The 24,326-nt window shown below is 44.0% G+C and overlaps 1 protein-coding gene across 2 annotated transcripts; it reads right to left on the minus strand.

The window, feature by feature from the left end:
- Nucleotides 1–166: 166 nt before the first annotated feature.
- Nucleotides 167–14,611, minus strand: MEDAG (mesenteric estrogen dependent adipogenesis). Of its 2 annotated transcripts, none has more exons than XM_090028088.1 (5): nt 14,128–14,611; nt 9,827–9,936; nt 5,928–6,040; nt 4,333–4,609; nt 167–3,604 (listed from the first exon to the last, which is right to left on the minus strand). In XM_090028088.1, the coding sequence occupies exons 1-5, from the start codon at nt 14,604–14,606 to the stop codon at nt 3,471–3,473; spliced, it is 1,113 nt and encodes a 370-aa protein (XP_089884214.1). In that variant the 5' UTR covers nt 14,607–14,611; the 3' UTR covers nt 167–3,470. The 2 variants fall into 2 exon arrangements, with proteins under 2 accessions (XP_089884214.1, XP_089884205.1); XM_090028079.1 differs by having other exon boundaries at nt 4,333–4,621.
- Nucleotides 14,612–24,326: the final 9,715 nt, after the last annotated feature.

Below are 24,326 nucleotides of genomic sequence, written 5' to 3' on the forward strand. Positions count from 1 at the left end.
GCTGCTGGCTGTCTGTTGGCTAAAGGACTTTAGTTCAATGAACAACTTTACTCCCTGCTCATCCATTGGAACTCAACATTATTGTTCCTTGCCATTCACAAATGCTTTAGCAATGCTGGACAGTGGTTATCTTCTGGATACAAAATCAAATAAAAAGTTGCAAATATCAGTTTCTAAGAGTTTTCCTTTTAATGATTCATAAGAGACAAATGTACAATAGAGGTTGTATGTCATATCTATACAGACAGAAAGAAAGAAAGAAAAAAGTCTGTTATTCGACGCTTTTCAGAAAAATTCTTTGCATCAATTACTTTTTAACATTACTACAGGTGTACTTGTGAAGTGTATGATCCTACTCTTTTTAACTTCAGTAGAAAATCTTTTAAGTTTGTTGGCTTTTTTAAAGATGAAAATATGGAAAAGGCAAGATGTGTTACAGTATTTGCCTGCATATGAAAAGTGTTTACTTTTGTTTTTTTAACGTGCAATGTCCTTAAAACAGAAGTACAAAATATTTACATACAGTTTGTTTGGTCCTATAAAAGTGTAGCACTGGGAATCTACATCTAAAATTCAGTTATCAGGCAAGATGATAACTCTAGGGAGATTCTACTAGCGTAAATTCAGTATTTTAAGTGTTATTTCACACCCAGCATATAAGATTATGTTTTCTGAATATGCAAGTTTAAGACATTATCACAAAATATGCAGTCCTCAACATATACCCATATACATAAAATAATCTGACATATATTATACTTGCATAAAATCAGAAATAGTAAAATACTTTAGAACTTCAACAGCACCAGTGCATTATTACATAATGTGGTATTTTAAGAGTCAGCTGTACTCAAAATACTATTTGTATAAAAAAAAAAAAAAAGTTAAGAAAAAGTAACTGTGGCAAGCTGCTATTTTCATGTAAATGCATAACAAATGCACAAAAGGTTTTCAGAGTCCCATTTTTTCAAAGTAAATATCCAGCCTACATTTTGCATAATGTACGATTGCTACTGACAGTTCTCCCCCAAAACATTTCCTGAAAAGTTACCTTAGGATCTCTGCCATGAAGTTTATTTTTATCATTACTGTAATTCTTAATGACCACAGTACTTGCAATCTCTGTATGTCCCTTGGTCTATAGATTATTCTAGATTTCCTGTCAAACACTGTCAAGAATGTCAGTGTTGCTAGACACAGGTGCAAGATGTACTCTCTCTCAGCAACTCAACCAGTTCTTGCTGACCAGTCATTCAATGAAGATGATATGTGGCTCATATAGTATTACCATCAATAGCTGGGTTAAAAGCTGTGAAGATCCTCATGACTGATTTAACACTTTAAAAGCTACCAGAAAAAAAAGTTAGTGTTCAAAACAAAAACAAACAAAATCAAACAAAAATTACAGCTAAATATCTCAGCCTATTAAAGCTAAAGTGAATGTGCAGCCCCAGTTTGTATTAACGCCTCTTTTGGAAAAAAGATTATATTGACTGGTGTTTTGTTTAAAATATATTCTGGTCACAGAATACTGTAATGAATAAGTGGCCAATAAACCAAAGTGTTTTTATTAATGATGTAAGTAACAGTGATGAAGTTCAAAGTTATTGTAAACTAGCTGACTGTATCAGCAGGAACAACTTGTAGTTGAAGACTGCAACTACCTCAAAGCTGGTTATTGGTATGAACTGATGTTAAAAAAAGTACAAAGTACAGTTACACTGTATTTACTTAGCACCTCTTTTACGAAACTCCAAAAGTGCTTTACAAACATTAATGGACAAAGCCTCACAATGCTTCCGGGAGGTAGATTAAATATTATTCCAATGTTATAGTTTTATAAATGAAGGCATAAGAAGGTGAAATTACTTGGATCAGTATCTTATGGAAGCAGGTGGAATGGCTAGGATTCTTAGTCCCTAGTCTCAACCACAAGACCCTATTTCCCCTCACCCCCAGGTGGGAGTGGGGGACAGGGTGGGAATAGACCAAGAATTGGATTATAGGCCGTGTGCAGACAAAACGAGGGACATGTCACTTTCAAGCAGGCACCGCTTTAATGGTGTTGGTTTTTGCATACCTCAGCAGCATATTGCACGTTAATTCCAGCCGCTGTAGGAAATTCAGCTGTGCAATGCACCTTAAATGAGTTGGGGTACGGCAAACTAAAACTCCTTGAAGGAGGAGTTTTAGTTTGCTGCCCCTACAGCTGTGAAGCGAAGCACCAAGCTCCATGCAGCTCTGCAGGAAGCCCATGCAGGCAGCCTGACAGCAGCCCAGGAAAGCAGGCTCCATCTAAGGAAAATAGCTAGCCTGATTCCCCCACAACCCTGAAGCCTGCCTACCTGGTTGCCTGAGCTGCGTGGGGCCCAGTGCTTCTTTCTGCGACTGCAGTGTCCCCTGGAACGGCCCGAGCTGAGTGCCACCTGGGGGGGCGCTGCCGCTGCTAGAGGGAAACACTAGCCCCCACCACAACCCAGTACTGCTCCACCCACTGGCAGCTCGCCCTCCTCTCCCTGCCAGAGGCAGGTAAGTCAGCAGGGTGTGTGCATGACACAGAGGTTTAAAGTCAGCCCTAAATTGAAGCAGTGTTTTTTTAAAGCCCACCGCTTCAATTTAGGGTCCCCATTTCATCTACGCATGCAGTGAAAGGGAAAAAAAAAAAAGTTTACTGTGAACACAATTCCCAGCTACTAGGTTGTGAGCAGCCTTCTTAGTCCCGTTTCCCACTGGCATAAACACACTGTTTTATGCAAGCCCCGCCCCCCCGCTACTCAAGCATAGATAAAAAAAAAAAAAAGATCACAACTAATTTATAACCTAGTCTAGCTTCTGTGGAAAGGGATCCAATTAATAGGTTTTAAATTATTTTAAAATGTGTGCTTAATATAGTTTGCTGTTGTTCACAATTTGCTGTAAGATAGTTCAAAAGCTGCAGCAAAAATTGCTGAAACAGATCCACAGTCAGCAAAGATAGGGCCTAACTTGGGTCTATTTGTTGGAATACTCTAGAAATGACAATTACCTGCCCCAAAATTTGAAACCCAGTTTTATGCTGCTAAATCCTCATGAGATCTGTGCTGATCATCTCTCCGTCTGGGATTAAGAAAAGCAAGTGGAGCAACTGTCACAAGAGAATTCTGTGTTCAAAAAGGAATGGTCTGTAGTGTTCAGGAAACAGACCCAATATTGTGGGATGAGGAAAAGAGAAGCCATATGCTACCTCACTGATAACTCTCCTTCCTATTGAGATGTCCACCTCAAAAAAAAAAAAAAAAACAACCTCAGAGGAGGATGGTGGAAAGAAAAAATAAAAAACTGAATATAGCCCCTACTTTTTCCACATCTGAGAGGGGAAAAAATAGAAAAGAAAAATCTTCCCCTTCCACCATTCTTCTCATCTCAGGAAGTTCCTCTCCCATCAATGCACTGCTGTGCATGTGATTTTTCAGCGGAAAAGGTTTTGATGTTTATACAAATCTCGCTATTTTTGCTGATCTTTCTTCTATTTCTTGAACTGATGCTGTTGACCAGACAGTCATAGGGGGCTCTGTTAAAGACCGTTGTGGTGTCAGATTGCAGTTAAAAACGTCATCTATTGAACCTGAAAAATATTTAAAAGAGCAGGATTACAACAGACTTGCAAGGAACTGAACAGAACAGTAATGTACATTACCAAACCATGAGCAAGAAGTAGCTAAGTTAAAAGACTGAAGAGCAATAAATTTGAGTACTCGCATAACTCAAATATGAGAAAGGAGATACAAAAAAAAAAAAATCTAGTATTTCATGATGTTAACAAATTGACAAGTTGTCTTTTTAAAAAGGGAAATATCTTTTAGAAGCTAAATGGAACTGGTAATGTGGCATGGTTATTAATATAACTAATTATGTGTGAATTACTTTACAGCCAAATAAATCCTAACATGATTATCTCTGCCTCTAAAGAACTTCTAGTCTCATTTTGGTTGCAATGCAAAACACAAATTTAACAATAAAGGGCAGAGAATAAAGAAGAACAAGTGTTAAAGTCAATTTTATGCAGAATTTGAGCTTCTTAAAGCCAGAGTATTGTATACTGTAAAAAAATCATCCTCTGCAAATAACAAAGATGTGTTAACTTTAATTCATTTGACATGGACTGCATAGCTTAGGTTTTAACTGAAGGTACTGAATTACTTAAGATACCAGAATTTCTCATTAAAAGAAAAGAATTTCAGAAATCCCAATTTTCTACAAGTTATATAATCATAACTTTAGAAAATCAGAGTTCAGATAACAAGGTTTACTTCTACTATATAAAACCAAGTGCTGTGTTGTTTTGTAACATACCTCTTGAGGTAACACTAAATTTTCTGTCTGAAAAGCTGTTGCTCAAGCGGGCATGTGGCTCGCTCATTTTTTCAAGAAACATTGTGATTATTTCCTTCTTTTCTGGGTTGGTGCTGGACAAATTCAGAACTTTCCCATTCACTGCAACTGTGCTTTTGCTGATTCCAAACCAATAAAAGAAATCAAACAGGGCATCCGATTTGAACTCAAAAGAAAAGCTCAAGGCATCTCCATTAACCAAGTGGCTTCCTGGAGGAAAAAAGCTCTTGACCACCTCCTGGAAATCAAACTAAAAATATATATAGTTAAAAGTCTAATTCAAACTTTGCCCTCACAAATTTAGAGTTTATACTGTAGTTGTATCTTTATTTGAAAGCCTTACCCACAGCAGGATTTGAATCTGAAACTGCACAGAGATTCCACGTATAATTCCACTTCCCCAATACCATACATCTTGCTTATATTTCAAACCTTGTGGCAGAAGAGAGCTCACCTCAAAGCAGCAGAAACTGAAGCAATGCACCCGTCTAGTGAGGCTTTCAAGGAAAATCTAGGGCTGCATCTAGACGGTCATGTGGTATGTGGCACCACAGACCCATCTGTGGCAGGGTAACCTGGGGTAACCTACTGCACACCAAAGGGCACAGGGCATGGGTGTTTCCCAGGGACAAGAAGCAGTGACGCAATATGTGCCGCAGCTTCTTCTCTCCAGGGAAACAAACAAATGTGCTCATGTGGACGCAGTCTAAGCAGACACAGGAGTTCTGTCTTAACACCAAGAAGAGAGGCTACTGTACGTTGAACTTCTATGATTACAGGGTATATTATTTTATTATCATTATCATCTTCCTTCTGGGAACTGCAGAATCTGACGTATGAATTAAGTTTAAGGATTGGTTCTTGTTCGTGCAACAGATATGCTCCCACTTATGAAGACTGCAGACTCATTTAAATTAAATCCTCATTTAAAACCCCCTTTTTCTTAGCCTGGCTAATATTTAAAATTAAAGAAGACAACAAGCTAGCAAATGTTTATCATTTTTCTTGTATGCAAAACGTTACAAAATGATATTGTAATGCTTCACTCTGTTTTATAGATTTGCTTCATTCTCAGTACTCAAGTTTGTTACCCTTTTGAATATTCTCACAGAATGAAATATATACTTTATGACATATGTTCAGAGGAATGCTTTATATTTAAGCTTGAACAAGCTTAAATGGATTAAGCTTGAACAAGGGCAGAATTTTGCTCTTTACTTACTAAATTTTGGTATAGGACTGAACTGCAGTCTTGGAAGCTAAACAGCATCAGTTCACTGCTAAAGAGGTGCTTTAAACTTTGAATTAATGTCATTTTCTTAAATTTATGTTGTGTTGTTTATATTTGAAGTGAATAAACCATATCCAACTGTGAATCAAAGCTATTTGTTCTTGGTTATTTTATTTGGAAAAAAAATCTCTGGTGATAACAAACATGGCTCATTTGCAAATCTTAAAAAGCACTTCTTTTTGTAGCTCACATAAAATAAAGATGGAATGCTATTATTCAGAACTGATAGCCTTGACTATCTTATAACAATGCATTCATGACTTACCCGAAGTTTATAACTTTCTCCAAACACTGAGGATATTATGTTGTCCATACCATGCTCTATCTGTCTTCTTATTTTGGGATGTCGAGTGTTCACAAGAAAGGCATACGTTTTTTCTGAAAGCAAGTTAAAATGCTACTAATTTCTTAACAGGACATCAGCAACATTCATCAACATACACTGAAACCTTTATACCATGAGTTGTATTTTCATAAAAAGCCAGCTGTAGTTCTAATAATCCATGTTCAAGAATTCCCATATACCTCTTAATACATATAAAAACTACAAGACAGATGGCATGATAACAGCTCCTCCTAGTAGCAAGCCTTAGTAACCTGAAAAGCCTAAAGAGCTACATGGGCCTAACAAAGAATTTTTTTAGCTCTTTGTGGAAGTCTGTCATTTTGGTGCCAATAGTCGTATCTCTGATCTCTCTTAAAAAAGACAAAAATATATGTATGAAAGCAGTATTGGTTTTGTACTACTCAGTGGGTGTGTCTACACAAGATGCTATGGCACAATAGCAAGGAGCTACTGTGTCATGGCTCGTTGGTACCATGCAGCCGTACTGCTGGGCACTAACTGTGTGGCAATGATACTGCACAGAAGTAGTGAGCTACTTAGGCAGCAGTTCATTGCTAGTGAACAGCAGTATCAGAAAAAAATCGTGCGGCAACGGTACTGCGCAGTCATTTAGTACTTGCATAAGCAAGAACTAAATGACTATGCAGTAACAATTGTGCAGTCTGCCACTCATGTAGATGTGGCCCGTGAACTACACCTATGTAACAACAGTTCATCCAAGTATTAAAACTGAAACTGTTGGCACTTCAGTCCTATTGGATATTCTGTAGATTATCTGGGGAAGGATGGCTTATAGAGTAATGGATCTCCAACTATATACAGGTATCCATGACTTCCTAATAGAAGTAAAGCTGGGGTGGAAGAGACAGTATCTTCTCATGTCACTCTAAAAATCTCTCTGTTGACAGTTTCTCCTCAACAACCTTGGGTTTACAGGTTTCCCTTGATTTATACTGTACATGCATTCCCAGAGAACAGCGCATAAATTGACTTTGCATAAAGCAAATCCACTTACAATGTTACAAATGTGGATAGGTTCCCACGGTGGTGAGGCAGGGAGTGAAGCTGGGACTAGGGAAGGGGCAAGGGGAGGGAGCAGCAAAGCAGAGGAAAGAAAGTGACACTCACCCCAGCCCTGGCTGCAGTGGCCCCAGGAGCTGCTGGCACCAGCTGCCTGCTGGGCAGCACCATGCTCCACCTGTCCCTACTCACCGCTGCTCCTGGGCTGCACTATGCCCTGGTGCAGGCAGCTGGTGTCAGCTGCTCCTGCTGGGGCTGGGGTGAGCATTGTGCCCCACACCACCCAGAGCTCCACTTGTCTGCATTCACCCCAGCCCAAGCTGGAGCAGCCCTGGGAGCAGCTGACACCACAGCTCAGCACAGCCCAGGAGCGGTGCAACAGGCAGAGCACGGTGAAGCCCAGCAGCTGCAGGCAGCTGTCTCCAGCCATTTCTGGGGCTGGGGTGAGTGGAGCCATGGCCCTTTCCCCTCTCCACACACTTACCTGCTTGGGTAGGGGGGGCATCTATGCTAATGGCATAAGAGTGAACTTACCTCACATATAATGAATTATGGGTCTAAATACATTCACTGCATAAGAGAAAAATTCACATATAAAAAACCCACATAAATCAAGGGAAATCTGTACATCTTTTACTCCTCTCTGTCCTTCATCTAGGCTTTTCCCAAATCCCATTTCACCTTCTCCACTTCTGAAGTCCTATTAACTGGGTGCATCTCCACAAGACACTTTACTGCGCAGTAGACTAATCTAGATTAGTCTACTGCGCAGTAAAGTGTCACTATGTAACCGTGCACAGGAGCTACCATGAAGTAGATGCGTTTACTGCGTGGTTTTCTAGTACCTGTAAATATGGATAGTAGATTTACTGCACAGAAGTGCATGGTTACATAAACACAGGCAGCAGGAAGGAGGAGAATTTTCCACTTCCCAGGGCAGCTGCCTACTTCCCAGCTGTCCCCTGCCCTTGGCAACTGCCTGCTGCTGGGGCTGGCTCCAATCATGGACCAATCTTGGAGCCGGGGCCAGGAGCTGCCTGCTGCAGGGGCAAAGGGACATTATTCCCATCTGGGTTTAGCAATCAGAGCTGGCTCCGGCAGCAGGCAGCTGCCCAGGGCAGGGGTGTGGGGTGGTAGGCAGCTGCACCGGAGGTGGGAAAGATTTTCTTGTCCCCCAGAGCCCAGGCCTGACCCTGATACCCCCTGTCAACCCAGGGCTGACACCCTGAGGAGCCTAGAGCTACCCCTGGCTACCATATAGTAGGAGAGCAGAACAGGAGTATCCCTGCCCTGAACTGTTCCTGCTGGGAGCAAATTTGAACATGTAGAAGTGCTCTCAGGGAAAGTAAAATACTGTGCAGTAAGCTTTCTGTGCATTAACTGCATGTGTAGACAAGTCCACTGCTTGGCTTTTTGTACTGCAACATCCTCAGATTCATCTGCAGACTTTCCTGACAACAGAGTTTTAAATTGTACAATACAGAATAATGAAACCAATTAAGTGCTTTGTCCATCATTTTAGGAGACTTGCAGGACAGGGGCTCAGAAGCTGAATTAAGGACACAAGCACTGCCCCAGGTTATTTCACTGAGGTAACTGAAAGTTTGGCCATGAATCTGAAAACTGGAACAGGATCAGAAAAAAAATATATATTTGCTGAGGATTACAAGGTTTCAACAGGGTGAAACTGCAATAGTGTTGACAATAAAAGTTACTCTGTGTGTAGATACTCCATGGATGTAGCCTTCTAGGAATTAGCGTGGAGGCACGGCTCTTCTGCATGCTAATAAGCATAACAGAGAATTCCTCAACTGTAGACACTGCAAACCCTGGGAATGCTAGTTTTGTAAGACAACAGGATCTGTTACAAAGACCCCTAGAGATGCCTTACCTCAGTCCCTATACACCTCCAGTATACTTTTCATTGTACAGCTAACTGACCGTATATATCATAAGCTTCCTATCTGCACAATCTACAAGCTAGTATTATAACTCATGGAAAATACACTAAACATTTGCAGTACCTGATTTTCAAATCAAATTAAATAAAAATCAATTGTCAGCCAAGCACTGAAAGTCACTGCTTCCCATTGAGGATTTTTTCACACCAAATTTCAACTTCCAATGAGTTGGAAATCAAAATCGAAAGGAAATCACAAGTGTACTTTTCATGCATCTTCAGCTTAAAGTGCTGAACCATTTTTGTTTAAGTTTAAAAAAGGGAGAAAAAGAAACATATTAACAGGAGGAATAAAAGTATGCAAGACAAGGGTGTTCACCCTTGGCCCATGGGCCAGATCTGGCCTGTGAAGCTGTATTATCCAGCCCACATAGCTCCCTCCAGGTCTGAAAAATCTTGTGGTATGGTGACAGTGGCAGCATTAATTGCCACTCCCTACCCATAAAATGTCAAGACCTGCGGAGAGCCCTGCAGGCAGAAAGCATGGCTCTGCGTGCTACCTTGGGCCAGGGCAGCACACAGCTCTATGTGTACAGGACCAGGGTGGCAAAGAGACCTCCCCAGGCAGCACAGGGCCATCCCCATGTGGAATCCAGCCATGGACCAGCCCCATGCTGCTTATTTAGCTTTTGAAGCTAAAAGGCTGAAAAGTGCTGGTGTAAAACACTAAGCTCAAAAGGTGACGTTTAAGAAAATTATAAGGAACTGAAAACAGAACAAAGTAATCAGTGGGTCCCAAATGATGAACCCAATGCACCAAATTGCACAAGAATCTATCTAGCCCTTGTTTTTATTTGAGGAAATGTAATGTAAATAACAAAAAGAACAACATACTTACCATTTGGGAAATCTGGTTTTATTTTCACATTTGTGAAGAATACCAGCGGCCTGCTTAGTATAGTATCTCTGTAGTCTTTATAATCACGATGGCTTGTAAGCACTACATCCCTATTTTAAAAAAAACACATTACAACTCTATTAGCTATTATTTTGAATAGTACATGTTTACCAAATACAGTTTTACAAAAAAAATACCCAGGATCTCTAGAGTTCAAGTTTTCCCTCATAAAACCATGAAGATAATCATGGGATTTGAACAGGATTCCAACTCTTTCATTAACACTGTGGAGTCTAGACAAGATTTTTACATTTTGGCAACTACCGTAAGGCAACGAGAAGGTACCTGCTGAGGACCTCTGAATAAAACCAGCTACTTTAATTTAGACACCCAAGTTTATCTACCAGAATTTGAAAATGCTGTCAATACTTTAGATGTATAGTGTTATGTTGAAATGTACAGTGTTGCTAGTTATCATGCTTTTACTGTGAAGACCACTGTATTAGATACATTTCTTAATGCCTTTGCTTCTAAAGTCACATGATGCAGGAGTCTCCATCTAAAAGAGATACCCTCTTGGAAGCCAACAAAATGTATTTTTAACAAAAAGCACTCTAAGATGTAGTTGAGCACTGGACACAATTACTACCAGTCCTCAAAAGGTGTTGTTTTAAAGTAACATTTTGGCAGAGAACCCCACATTTAATATTTTAAACTAAGTTAAGCCGAACTCATGATTTTCTGGGAATTTTCAGTGTTTTTCAAATTGAGATTCTATAGTTCTGGAAAATCCACTTCACCCAACCTTCTATAAAATTATGACCCATCAGTTAGTTTTATTAAAGATACAGGCATGAACTAGGGAACAGATCCTATTATACTTGTTGGGCACCTCAAGATATAATCCTATTTCACTCCACTTAAAGCCCTAAATAAATAAATAAATAAATAAATATGCTAATTTGCCTATTTTTGTAATCTGCCATCTCTAAGCCAGGAGTGGCCAACCTGTAGCATGTGTGCCACGAGTTAAACAGGCAACCCAGTGACAAATAGAGCAGGGAGCAGAAAGCAGCGCAGCAGATTGGGCAGGAGTTGCAATGACACTCGGGAAAGGTGTGGGGCTAATTTGCAGCCCCCCCAAAGATCTAAGCCTTCAGACCAACTCACAAAAAGCAGACCAAAAGGACCCATCCATGAGCTGCATTAAAGGTGGTTTCCATTCCATCACCAGTTACATGCCTCAGTGGCACTTGCCTAGCTGCATGGGTGGCATTTCTGGAACTTGGGCTTAACTTGCAATTCTACACTCACGCAGTGCAGATGCATAAGCATCTGTGTAGCTACTGCACATATTCAGTAGGCTTTGCACTAGCTGGGCAGGTGTACATGAACACTGATGTGCAAGGAGGAGAACCGTCTCGTGTTTTATCCCTAGTAGCTAAGTAGTTAGGCCACTTGCTCAGGAAGCAGAAGACCCAGTTTTTAGGGCCACCCCCTCCACCCCACATCTTTCCAGCTTCCCAGCAGAGTGCTCCAACCACCACATCACACTTTAAGCATTATCTAGCATTCATGCCTCTCTGAACCAGTTGGTTTCCATGGTGTCACCCTGCCCTACCTTCTGCATGTTAGTCACAGACTTTTGTCTCACAGCAGGATTTGAATCTGAAACTGCAGAGGAATCCCACATATTTGTCCCACTACAATTTCATGACTTATGTGCATACACAGGACCTACATATGTAGTCATCTGTATGGGACTCTTATGTGTTTACACTGCACAGGTAATAGAGGGCAACAGCATTACAAACTGTGTGTAAATGCCAAAAAGACCACTTAAAGAGCTGGCAAACAAAAGGTTGCACTTCTAGAGTAAGTCATGCCTCAAAATACAAATAAAATAAATATTTCAGGGGCATCAAGAGCTGGCCTATATGGAAAGTGAAATTGTTAGTGTCCAATTTAAAATTAATTCATTTTAATTTTTAAAAAATTGCAACCAGGAGTGTTAGTTATTCTGAGGGCAGCTTGTGTGGACACATTTCAGAAAGTATATGCACCTTTTGTACAGGTTTGACTGCATGTGTCTGTGCAAAAGGAGTAACATTTCCAGAGTGCTAAACTAAATTAGGCTCTTAAGTCCCATTTATGGTTGTCACTTAGGCCAATTTAAAAATTTTTAATCATGGTCCTATTTAAAAAGGTAGATTATGCAACTAATGGACTAATTACAAAGGGGTATTTAAAATGCACGACAAAAATCTTTATAGAAAAGAAGAAGTCTTTCCCCGCCTACTAGATCAGGGATGCTCAGCCTCCAGCCTGAGAGCGGGATGCAGCCCGCAGAGCCATAGGTATCAGGCCTCTGGGGCTCCCCACCAACTGGGAAATTTGGCAGTAGGGGAGGGGTGGCGATAAATATGGCCACCCTCCCCCACTGCCAAATTCCTAAACCCCAAGCCCTGCATAGCAGGTTGGGGCCAGGTTACACCCCTCCCTGCACCCAAGTGGCTGGATAAGGCCAGGCCATGCCCCTCTCCATGGGCTGGATAGGGCTAGGCCATGCCCCCCTTGTCTCCCCGTGGGCTGGCCCACACCGCTTTCCCACACTGGGCCGGGCCAAGCCAGGCCAGGTTGGAGCCCGGATGCCCCCTGCCACCCTGCACACTGCTAGATGGGGCCCTGCCACAACTATCTTGTGCCAGACCGGAATCATCAGCTGGAGCCAGCCTGAGGATGGCATGGGCACAGCCCATCCGGCATGCCGGCCAAAACACTGAGCACCACTGCATTAGATAATTACAATGCTGACATAGTTACTGGAACCTATTAAGATTTTGGCAGGATGGTTTCAGGTATTAACAGATGTCTGTTTCCGGAAGAATGGCTTGCCAATAGTTTAATATAGTTTAAAGCCATCTTAGTTCTAAACACAATACGCAAGTAGGATTTCAGGGAAAATTTTTCAAGCATTTTGTCACAGTCAAGTTATAAACCTCAGAAACTAGGAACGTATAATGGAAGCATTAGTCGACCTCACAGCACACTGTGACCAAAGATAAGTTCACAGAATTACCCAAGACCTTGTCAACCCAACAGTTTGGCAGTATAACTGCATCTGCACCATAACTTCCCTGGCATAGCTACATCACAAAAAATAAATGACACCCCAAACTGATACAACTAGACTGAAACACCTGGGTTTAGTGCCAGGTTCAGAGATGCAGGGGGGAAAATGGTTAGCTGCCTTTCCCTGCAAGAGCTGAATTAATCTGTTCTTCAAATATGCATGAACTCCAGGATGTGGGACAGACCAGGAAAGCTGGGTCAGTCAGCAACAGAACAAACTGCACAGATATTTACATGAGTCAACATGCTGGCTGCCCTCCCTCCTGCACCAGTTAAATTTCCAGAAGAGGGAACCAGCTGCAGGGGAAGCTTATGCTTATGCTTTTCCCTTAGTTTATCACCCGCTCTAGTTTTATAGCCCCTCGCTCCCTTCAGCTCGATCTTGTTTGTAGCTAGCTGCCAGTGTGCTGGGCACCAGGAGACACAAGGGGCTCTCTGGACACTTCTGCACTTACCATTGTCAGCACTATTAAGGACAAACCAAAACACCCAGTTGCAAAGCCAAAGCAGCCACCTATGTTCAAGCAGCTTATACTATACACCAGGGGTCAGCAACAGTTCTGCGGCAGAGTGCCCACAACCTCAACACCAGGGGCAGATGGTGAGGGAGCCACCAGGGGCCCGATCCTTGTTGCGCCACTGCAGCCCTGGCCTGTTCCATGCCATCTGCTCCAAGATGCACGTGCCAAGCAAAATGCTTCCGAATGCCATGCTCTGCACCCGTGCCAGGGGTCACCTACCCTTGCTATACGCTTCCAAGGCAACTGCGGAGCTGGGGCTAACATCAAGATCCAAGACCCCAGAGCCCAACTCAGGTGCCTAAGTAGAAGCGCCCGGTTTTCAGGGGTGCTTGCAAGGCAGCGCTCAGCTCTGAAACGTCCAGGCATCGGGATGCCAGCTCCAAAGCTCACCCTTACCCAGGTTAATGGGCATAAGTAGGGAGAGGTGGGGAGGCCCCCAGCCTGGTTTCGAGGATGGCTTGCATGGGCAGGAGCCTGGCTCCGCCTAGATGGGGTCCCCTGCAGCCCTAGGCCTGCGGCTGGCGCTGCCCCCCGCCCAGGGGCTCTCTACTTTTCCCGCACGGACTCGAGCCCCGCGGAACGCGCGGGAAGCGCGGAGCCCGGCCCGCGGCGAAGGCCAGGCCCGAGCAGGGCGGGTTGGGGCGGCACCTGCGGCAGTAGTGGGCCAGGCGGCAGGGGCGCCGGCCGTCCAGCGCCAGGTCGCCGTCGCCCAGGAGGGTGTAGCCGGCGCCGGGGCGCGGGCGCCGCGGGCTCAGCACGGCCGGGCGGTCGCCGCGCAGCTGGAAGGCGCCGGGCTGCAGGCGCAGCAGCTGCTCCAGCGGCAGCACGGCCAGCTCGCAGGCGCACGTGCGCAGGCTCCGCAGCTCCCCCGACGAGATGGAGCTCAGGCTGGGCCGGCCCGGGGCCCCCGCGGCTGCGGCCGCGGCTGTGGCTGCGCCGCCGCTCCACACCACCATGGCGCCTCGGCCGGGCAGGCCCTGCGCCCACCTTATATCGCCCCGGGCTGGCCCCGCCCGCCGCCCTCGGCTATTCCTCTCCCTGCGCCGCACGCGCTCCGGTGCCCCCGCCCCCGGCTCTCCTGCCCCAGTCAGCTCCTCCGCCCCGCTCAGCTCTGCCTTCCCCCTCATGTGCCTCCAACATCCCTCCCGCGTCGCTTTTCCCCGCGGCGCTGCCCCTCGAGCACCCGCACTCCCTTCCCCCTCAGGGGCCAGCCCACTGCTTCCCCCCGGCCCGAGGGACAGGCCGCCTCTTCCCTTTCACTCCGGCGGTGGCGACAGACGGACAGGGCACGGCGTCCTCTGGTACCAAGGCCCGACACAACTCAGCCGGGCAGAATGGTTTTCAACACTGCGGACGGATTCCCGTGGTACAGCGCTGGGTTGAGCTCGTGACACATGCACATCTCACCGTGCAAAAATGGCGTGGGCACACCTGAGGGGACTCAAGGCACCCCACTGGTGCCATCCAGTAACCTGGTTGGGAATCATGGACCTCATCCCTGCCTTGAAGTCCCCTGCCGGGGGTGGGCGCTGGGGGGGTGGACTGCCTGGAAAAGGGAAGCTGCGCTTGTCTTCAGGTGCAGACATTTTTCTTGTTCAGCAATGAAGTTTAAATCCAACATTGGCTAAAATTCATTGTCTTCCATGTTTCAGGGATGTATTTGGTAGCTGTGTTGCTCTGAGAGAGAAATGCAAGACTCCGAATTTTAGCCGATTTTGGTGAACAGCAAGAAAGATGTCTACACCTCCTTGCCCATCTGCCATCTGACACCCCCAGGGAAGGAGAGTGTCTTATCTGCTCATCAAAGAGCAACTCAGAAAGACACTCGCGGACCCAGAGAAACAGACTTCCACCTTCATCTTCCTTTGTGCAAAAATGATGCTTATTTTCTACCTATGGGGACTATTTACTGTCTTTAATTTTCCCTGAGCCTGAGGAAGGGGGGGTGTGCCTAAAAGCTTACAGAAAAATAATTTTTTTTGTGATTTCTTAGTTGGTCTAATAAAAGGCATCATCTCTGAACCAAGAATTCTAGAGTTTTGCATTTCTCTTAATAACAATAATCTTAGACTTATTTTTATCAGGAAAAAATAGTATATGTGTTTAGGTGATTGTTCAGTATGACAAATATTCAAGCATTCAAAAAACACAAAGATTCAGAAATATGAAAGTGCTGCGTAAAAGACTGTTCATGAAATAGCAATTGGAAGTCATTTTAAACAGGAGCATATTTGAATTCTTGCACAAATATCTCCAGGTTCAGTTCTGAAGTCAAATCACTTCCATGCAATAAGAGAATTAAATTCCTTTTTCTTTTATGGGTCAGACATATCCTTTTGTATGATAAAATTATTTTCAAGCAATAAAAACTACAGTCTGGTGCTCAAATACAGAATAGTGCTGTCAATTTTATTTAAAATAGATGGAAAGACCTTTAATTCTTGGCAGCTCCTAGAACTTCAATTTCTTTGCAATTTCTCTTGTCTATCCATGGTTTAAATACAGGTATTTCAATTTTCTCCTTCTCAATATCTAATCTAAAAAGGCAATTCAAATATTCAGGGGAGGTGTCTACACACATGCACTTTAATGTGTGGGTATTAAATTAAATGCACCGTAGCAAAAGCGCATTAACGAACATGTAGACGCACCCAGAATTCCAATTTCAAGAAAATGAGAGAGGTGTGGAACAGTACTTAGAAGATTTTGCAGAATGTTGTATGACTTGTTCTCAGACAATTTCCTTTGCACTTTGCCACTGATTTCAATCAATTCTGAGGCTACTGAACCTTATTCATACATCAGAATCTTGGGAAGTGCTTGGTGACTACAGAACCTAGGTATTTTTTGAGCAATACCCTGGCTCTTTTAGTGGCATACCTTAATTATTTGCATCCTTCAAAAAGGGTGTTTAAATGAAATCTCTGAGAAAATCTTCAGACTTTCTTTTTTGAAGGCCATCATAGGCAACACTAATCAATTCAGTTCCTTTGAAAAGATGCATCAATTTCTTTTGAAGGTAATTGTTACAGAAGCAAAAAACTTTCAAAATCACTCATACACACAGCATGGAACAAGAATCTGGACAATTCTGTTAATTCTAATAGCCCTCCTGCTTCATTGGACAGATTGCCAGACTGCTTCACACAGTTTGACGAAATAGTCTCATTATCTTCTAAATTACAGAGGGGTTTTTTTTAGGTGATCAGTCCATCTTGTGAGTTTACAAGTCTTTGCAGGTGCTGGCTGTTCTACAGGATCTTCATGGCTCAGAAAAATGCATATAGAGAGACACAGTGTGAGAACATACCTGCTAGTGCTCAGTTCTTCTCACCCACACATCAGATGTAAGTGGTGAACTATTGCAGATGTATCAGTCAGCTTTGTCACTAAAAGCAGCAACCAACATGTCCAGCTAAACCAGTAATGAGATCCATTTAAACAGAGCACAAGGCCTTAAAGGACACATAAGAGATGACTACACATTAAATAATCCAAATATATCATAGCCTTATCTTAAAACATTAGTGGTAGTAATTGCTATAACAAAATGTATTAGATGCTGTTCTGCTATAACTTATACATTTTTGTCAAGATTCTTAGGCAAGTTGTAAAAACAAATCAGTCTTGTGTACAAAGACAATCAATTCTGGGGAAGAGAAAAATAGGATGGTATCAAGCAGTATTCAAAGATGGTGAAGGAAAAAGATGAGGAATCCTTCCTTCAGGAGTGTAACTTTCACAGGAACAGAAATCCCAACTGACTGATGCTGTTCACATCCACAAGAAAACTGGTTAAGTTCAAGTTCAAACATTTCAATGAAACAAAGAAATGTAAATAAAACCAATCAGAAAACATTTATTAGAATATTAGAATAAACCATCTATAAATATTGGGTATAGGCTGGAGGGAAATTGGAGAATTCAGCAAGTTCAAGACCTGCTGCCAATCTCCACCCTCTTTCCACTTCATAAATTTCCCCAGTTGGTATAGGTAAGAATCTAGCTTGCACTGTCATGGATAACCTGATAAACTTTGAGATAACTTCTTATTTTTGTGTTTTGAGGTATAAGTAATAAAAGGTCAGGCTGTAAACCTGTTTCTTGCCTCTTCATAGTTTCATAGTTTCTAGGGTCAGAAGACACCTGAGTAGATCATCTAGTCCGACCCCCTGCCATGGCAGGAAATACTGGGGTCAAACGACCCCAGCAAGATCTTCATCCAACCTCCTCTTAAAAACCCCCAGGGTAGGAGCCAGGACCTCCTCTCTTGGAAGCTGGTTCCAGATCCCAGCCGCCCTGACCGTGAAGTAGCGCCTCCTGATATCTAGCCTAAATCTACCCTCCGCCAGCTTGTGACCGTTATTCCTGGTCACTCCTGGCAGTGCTCGGGGGAACAGGGACTCCCCCAATGCCTGCTGGTCCCCTCCGACTAGTTTGTAACAGGCCACTAGATCCTCCCTCAGCCTTCTCTTGTGGAGGTTGAACAGGTTCGGGTCCCGTAGCCTCTCCTCGTAGGGCCTGCCCTGCTGCCCCCTGATCATGTGAGTGGTCCTCCTCAGGACCCTCTCCATGCTGTCCACATCCCTCTTGAAGTGCGGCGCCCAGAACTGGACGCAGTACTCCAGCTGCAGCCTGACCAGTGCCGCATAGAGGGGGAGGATCACCTCCTTGGGCCTGCTCGAGATCCATCTGAGAATGCGTGACAAGGTGCGGTTGGCCTTCTTGACTGCATCCCCACACTGCCGACCCATGTTCATCTTGGAGTCAATGATGACTCCAAGATCCTTTTCTGCCTCTGTACTGACAAGAAGGGAGTTCCCCAGCCTGTAGGTATGGTACCGGTTGTTCCTCCCCAGGTGCATCACTTTGCACTTGTCAGTGTTGAATCCCATCCTATTCTCACACGCCCACCTTTGTAACCTGTCTAGATCCGATTGTAGCCTATTGCTCCCTTCTAGCGTGCCCACATCCCCCCACATCTTAGTGTCATCAGCAAATTTGAACAGGGTGCTTTTTACCCCCTCATCCAAGTCACTGATGAAGATGTTGAACAGTGCAGGCCCGAGGACCGAGCCCTGCAGAACCCCACTGCCCACATCCCTCCAGGCTGAAAATGACCCATCCACCACCACTCTCTGGGTGCGGCCCTCCAGCCAGTTGGCGACCCAATTGACTGGGTGTCGACACCAGAGTCCCCCAGTTTCTTAATGAGAACAGGGTGAGAGACAGTGTCGAAGGCCTTCCGAAAGTCCAGGAAGACTATGTCCACTGCTACCCCTGCATCTAAGGGTTTGGTGACATGGTCGTAGAAGGCCACCAGGTTGGTCTGACAGGACCTGCCACTGATGAACCCATGTTGGTTGCCCCTAAGCATGAAATACCCTGCTGGCCCCTCATGGATGTGTGCCAGCATAATTTTCTCAAACAGCTTGCCTAGGATTGAAGTAAGATATAGTTTGGCCTATAGTTTCCTGGGTCCTCCTTCTTCCCTTTTTTGAAGCTGGGAACCACGTTGGCCCTCTTCTAGTCCTCTGGCACCATACCAGAGCACCACAAGTGCTCGTAAAGCCGTGCTAGGGGTCCTGCAATGACCTCAGCCTTCGGTCTGCAGCCAACCTGCAAATTTAACTGAAATCTAAGTAACATCACACATTCCTTCATCCTCTCATACATTTTTCATGCTCCTCATCACTCTTAAAGTTTCAACTATATTTAGTACACAAGCACTTGGCACAGTTGCATAATCTTGGTTGATTCCAAGAAAGGAAGATAATATGTTTAACAGACCATTTAAATACTACGCTACATATATTTCTCCAGCGTTGATTTGTTTTAATTAATTCAATAATCTCACAAATGAATGACTCATGAACCTTGATCATATATCATTTTAATTGTTCTTGCAAATGCCCTCATTGACTCAATTTCTTCTCCCTGGTTCTAAACTAATCTTCTTCAATAACCACCTCTGTTGTAATTTAATGTTGTAATGTAGTAACTTCAGACATGGTACACAGGGAAAACACAAGTATGTGCTTTCCATCTGAAAAACCACGAGGCCGACCACCAGGTCAACATTGCATGGTCTGGAACCCCACTATCCCTCTGTCCAAATCCAGTTTACCTTGGAGTCACCCTCAGTCAAATCCTCCCATACAAAGAACACATCTTGAAGACAAAAGCAAGTGAGCATTTGTAAAAACATTGTATATAAACTTACCAACTTGAAATGGGGAGCTAGCCCCTCAACCATGCAAACTGCTGTTTTGGCTCTCAGCTTCTCCTCTGCTGAGTATGTATGCCCTGTATGGAAGAGATCCATACATGCTAAGCACCTTGACCCCATTCTGAATGATAGCTACCAATGCATTGAGAAGCCTACCAGCCTAAACAGTGTGTACCTGCTGGCTGGCATCGCCTGCCTGACATCAGAAGAGCAGTGGCAAGCAGGATATAATGATTGAGACAAACTGAAGATGTGACACACCCGCTGTACGACCATCCCACGGCACAAAAAATTATGAAGTCATGCAGGATCTTCCTCACCAGCACCCAATCTCTTGATTCCACACCCAAGGAGACACAACTGCAGATGTGGAACAAAAGGCTAAAGAAAATACCTGACAGTGGAAAAAAGGACATTCCAGTGGTCGAGTTCTTACCGCCAGGGGATGACGAACCATGGCGGCAATGTCTCAGCCACTTACGTACTGGAGTTGGATGTTCCAAGGAACTAATGAAGAAGTGGGGTTCAACCACCTGTGACTGTGGCACAGAGCCTCAAACTATGTAATACCTGTTGAAATGCCTGCTGCTTGAGGGCACATGTGCAATGAAAGATCTTGCAAAGTACAATAAATGAGGCCAAACACGTGTAACAAAATGATTTAATATGGTGTACAGACATGAAAAGACAAACTGAAAATTGAGATATGAGATTCTCTGGCTCTATTCAGCGCTGGTGATGTCTCACCTGGAGTGTTAGTTTTGGGCCCCTCACTTCAAGGAGATTGGAAACAGTCCAATCAAGAGTGACAAAAATGAGTAGGGAGCTGGGAAACATAATTTATGAGGAAACATTGAAAGAATTAGGATTGTTTTATATGGAGAAGAGAACATTGAAGGCAGATTTGATAACAGGCTTCAAATATCAGTACTTGAAGGGAAATTATAAACAAGATGGAGATAGTTTTTTTGTTGTGCCCAAGGGGACAGGACTGGAATTAAACTGCAGCAAAGGAAAGAGACCAGGAGAAACTTTCTGACTGTGCAAGTGGTTAAACACTGAAACAGGCTACCTAGAGAAGTTGCAAAATCTGCAAGCCTGGAAGTTTTCAGAAGCGCACACCAGCCAGCAAGAGCACACGCCAACTGCAGAAGCTTCCTCAGCTTGACAATTGTATTTATACCCGAAAGCTTGCTAAGAAGAATTTTTCCAACTATTTAAGTTGGCCTAGTAAAAGATATAAGATTTACCCAAAGAACCTTGTCTGGCTATAAAAACATCTAGACATTTTTATCTTCAGAAGACTATGCAGTGATTACATTTATTCACGTCTAAAAACTCCAGTTTTGTTATTGGAATGTCAGATTGTTCATGTTCCACCACTTTAACTTAAGATGAATGGTAGACGAATGGAGTTATTAGACATGACTGGGTGTGAAGTATAGTGTAACCACCCTCTAAAGAACTTTGGCAAAATAACAGCAGCTTGAGTGTATCCAGAGGATCAAATGAAATCCTCTGCAGTAGAGTTTCTGCAAGGTCTTAGAACAAGTAGGATATCAAATTAGTTTTAACTTAAATGAAATAGCAGAGTTAAAAAACCCAGTGATTTGGGGCCAAATTCTGGCCTTGGATATGTGCATATGCAACTCCAGCAGATTTCACCGGGTTTTGAGCAAATTTATGCTAAACTATTATTCAGATTTTGTACCTGTTATTTTTGTGTTTTTTCACTTTTTATGGGCATACTGAAACAACAGCAAGGAGCTAGGATTTCCTGCGAGTCAGAGCCCAGTAATTTTAGGCAAGTTTGTGATACTTTTGTTTGTCCTTTAAATTGGTATATGCATTCTAGATATAGCAACAGCAAGCATAGGTGACCAGGAGCTCACACATAATCAGAGAATGGAATGAAGTGCAGTTGTATTCCCCCCCGTCTCTTCAGGGTACAGTTTGCAAGGTATGGCTGAGACAGGAGCTTCTCAACTCATGATTTTTACTTGGTTTCCTGCTCAGAAACTTAGAATGTTTATATCCAATGAAAGGAATGTGGAAATTATTAATAATTCACAGCAGAAAGCCATACTTAAAGCAGAAAGGTGTAACACTGAATTCAGTGTATTTGCTCTAGAAAAATTGGCGTTTACACTAGGAAAAAGTAGGAAATGTTACTAAGAAATGAAAATTAAGAGCCACATCATCCCCTCCAGTACATGGCCTTCATGGGAAGAAAGGAATGGAAAAATCCATCAAAATGATATCATAATTGTCATAGGGAGGAGAGAAAATATGGTATTTGCTTCCCCTTGATTTCAGACGCTTATGTACTTTCACTGCCATGTGGTCAAGGATGCAGGGGCTGCTTTGGTCCAATGGAATGGGGTCAGGGAGCCATAGTTCCCATAGCCTATTTCCATAGCAACATAGGAAGTAGGATTCAAAAGGATGCCCTGGGTCATCAAATCTGGTCTTTTGTATTCACAGGCATCCCATCATGTAACTCTCAGGTTCATTCTTGAAACCAGGAACGAACCAGGAACTTTCACCCCCTACTTCCATTGGAACTTCATTTCTCTGATACTTAGAAACCTTCTAATTTCCAGCCTCATTTTTTTTTGGCTAGTTTATACCCATTTGTTTTGTGCCAATGTTTTTCTTTAGATTGACAAACTCTTCTATTTCTTTCCTCTCATCCCTGATATATTCACAGAAAGCTAGTGTGTTACCTTGCATCCTTTGTTTTACTAGGCTAAATATGTCAGTCTTTTAGTATCCTTTCCAGTTGCCTTTCTCTATACCTGCATTTATTCTGAGTCATAGGTACTTATATTGCTGACAAAAATAAGTCTATTGCTTTTTATTCCACTTAGCTCTGCAGAACCAGTATGTTCCAAGAAAGAGAGAACTGGATACCATTTTGGATCAACAGGATTGTTTATGATTGTAACCCGGGCGCTACTCCAAGAGGCACCCCCTCTCCAATTGAAGGGATCAAAGCAGGTGCACAAGCACTGTGGGAGGTGTAGGGACTCTCCTCCCCTATAGAGCAGAGCCAGACCACCAATGGGGACTTAACCATATACCTTTTAATACTGGGAACATAACAGGCATAAATCAGAGGGTATAGTGGACACTACAGTGCCCCAAGGTGGCAGGATTCAACAATGGTTCGACATTTACAACCATTGACAAAATAACACCCTAGGGTTCTACAGGAACTGGCTGAGGTCATTGCGGGACCCCTGGCACGGCTCTATGAGCACTCGTGGTGCTCTGGCGAGGTGCCGGAGGACTGGAAGAGGGCCAATGTGGTCCCTATCTTCAAAAAGGGAAAAAAAGAGGACCCGGGAAATTACAGGCCAGTTAGTCTGACCTCAATCCCGGGTAAGCTCTTTGAAAAAATTATCCTGGCACACATCCAGGAGGGCCTTGCGGGGGAATGCATGCTCAGGGGCAACCAACATGGGTTTATCAGTGGCAGGTCTTGTCAGACCAACCTGGTGGCCTTTTACGATCAGGTCACCAAATCATTAGACGCAGGGGTTGCTGTGGATGTAGTCTTTTTGGACTTCCGGAAGGCTTTCGACACTGTCTCTCACCCTGTCCTCATCAAAAAGCTGGGAGACTGTGGTGTCGATGCCCACACGGTCAAATGGGTCGCCAACTGGTTGGAGGGCCGCACCCAGAGGGTGGTAGTGGATGGGTTCTTCTCGACCTGGAAGGATGTGGGCAGTGGGGTTCCGCAGGGCTCGGTCCTCGGGCCTGCACTGTTCAACATCTTCATCAGTGACTTGGATGAGGGGGTAGAAAGCACCCTGTTCAAGTTTGCTGATGACACTAAGATGTGGGGGGATGTGGGTGCACTAGAAGGGTGCAATAGGCTACAAGCTGACCTTGACAGGTTGCAACGGTGGGCGGATGAGAATAGGATGGGGTTTAACACTGATAAGTGCAAGGTGTTGCACATGGGGAGGAAGAACCGGCACCACACTTACAGGTTGGGGAACTCTCCTCTTGCCAGCACGGAGACGGAAAAGGATCTTGGAGTCGTCATTGACTCCACGATGAACATGGGCCGGCAGTGTGGGGAGGCAGTCAAGAAGGCCAATCGTACCCTATCATGCATCCACAGATGCATCTCGAGCAGGTCCAGGGAGGTGATCCTCCCCCTCTATGCGGCACTGGTCAGGCCGCAGCTGGAGTACTGCGTCCAGTTCTGGGCGCCACACTTCAAGAGGGACGTGGACAATATGGAAAGAGTTCAGAGGAGGGCCACTCGTATGATCAGGGGTCAGCAGGGCAGGCCTTATGAGGATAGGCTACGGGACCTGAACCTGTTTAGCCTCCACAAGAGAAGGCTAAGGGGGGACCTTGTGGCCTGCTACAAACTGGTCAGGGGGGATCAGCAGGTATTGGGGGAGTCCCTGTTCCCCCGTGCGCTGCCGGGAGTGACCAGGAATAACGGTCACAAACTGGCGGAGGGTAAGTTTAGATTAGATATTAGGAGGCGCTACTTCACAGTCAGGGTGGCTAGGGCCTGGAACCAGCTTCCAGGGGAAGTGGTGCAGGCTCCTAGCCTGGGGATTTTTAAAAGGAAGTTAGATGAGCACCTTGCCGG

This window comes from Crocodylus siamensis, chromosome 1 (assembly GCF_052110815.1).
Source record: "Crocodylus siamensis isolate JL-2025a chromosome 1, ASM5211081v1, whole genome shotgun sequence".
In the NCBI taxonomy this organism is placed as follows: domain Eukaryota; kingdom Metazoa; phylum Chordata; order Crocodylia; family Crocodylidae; genus Crocodylus; species Crocodylus siamensis.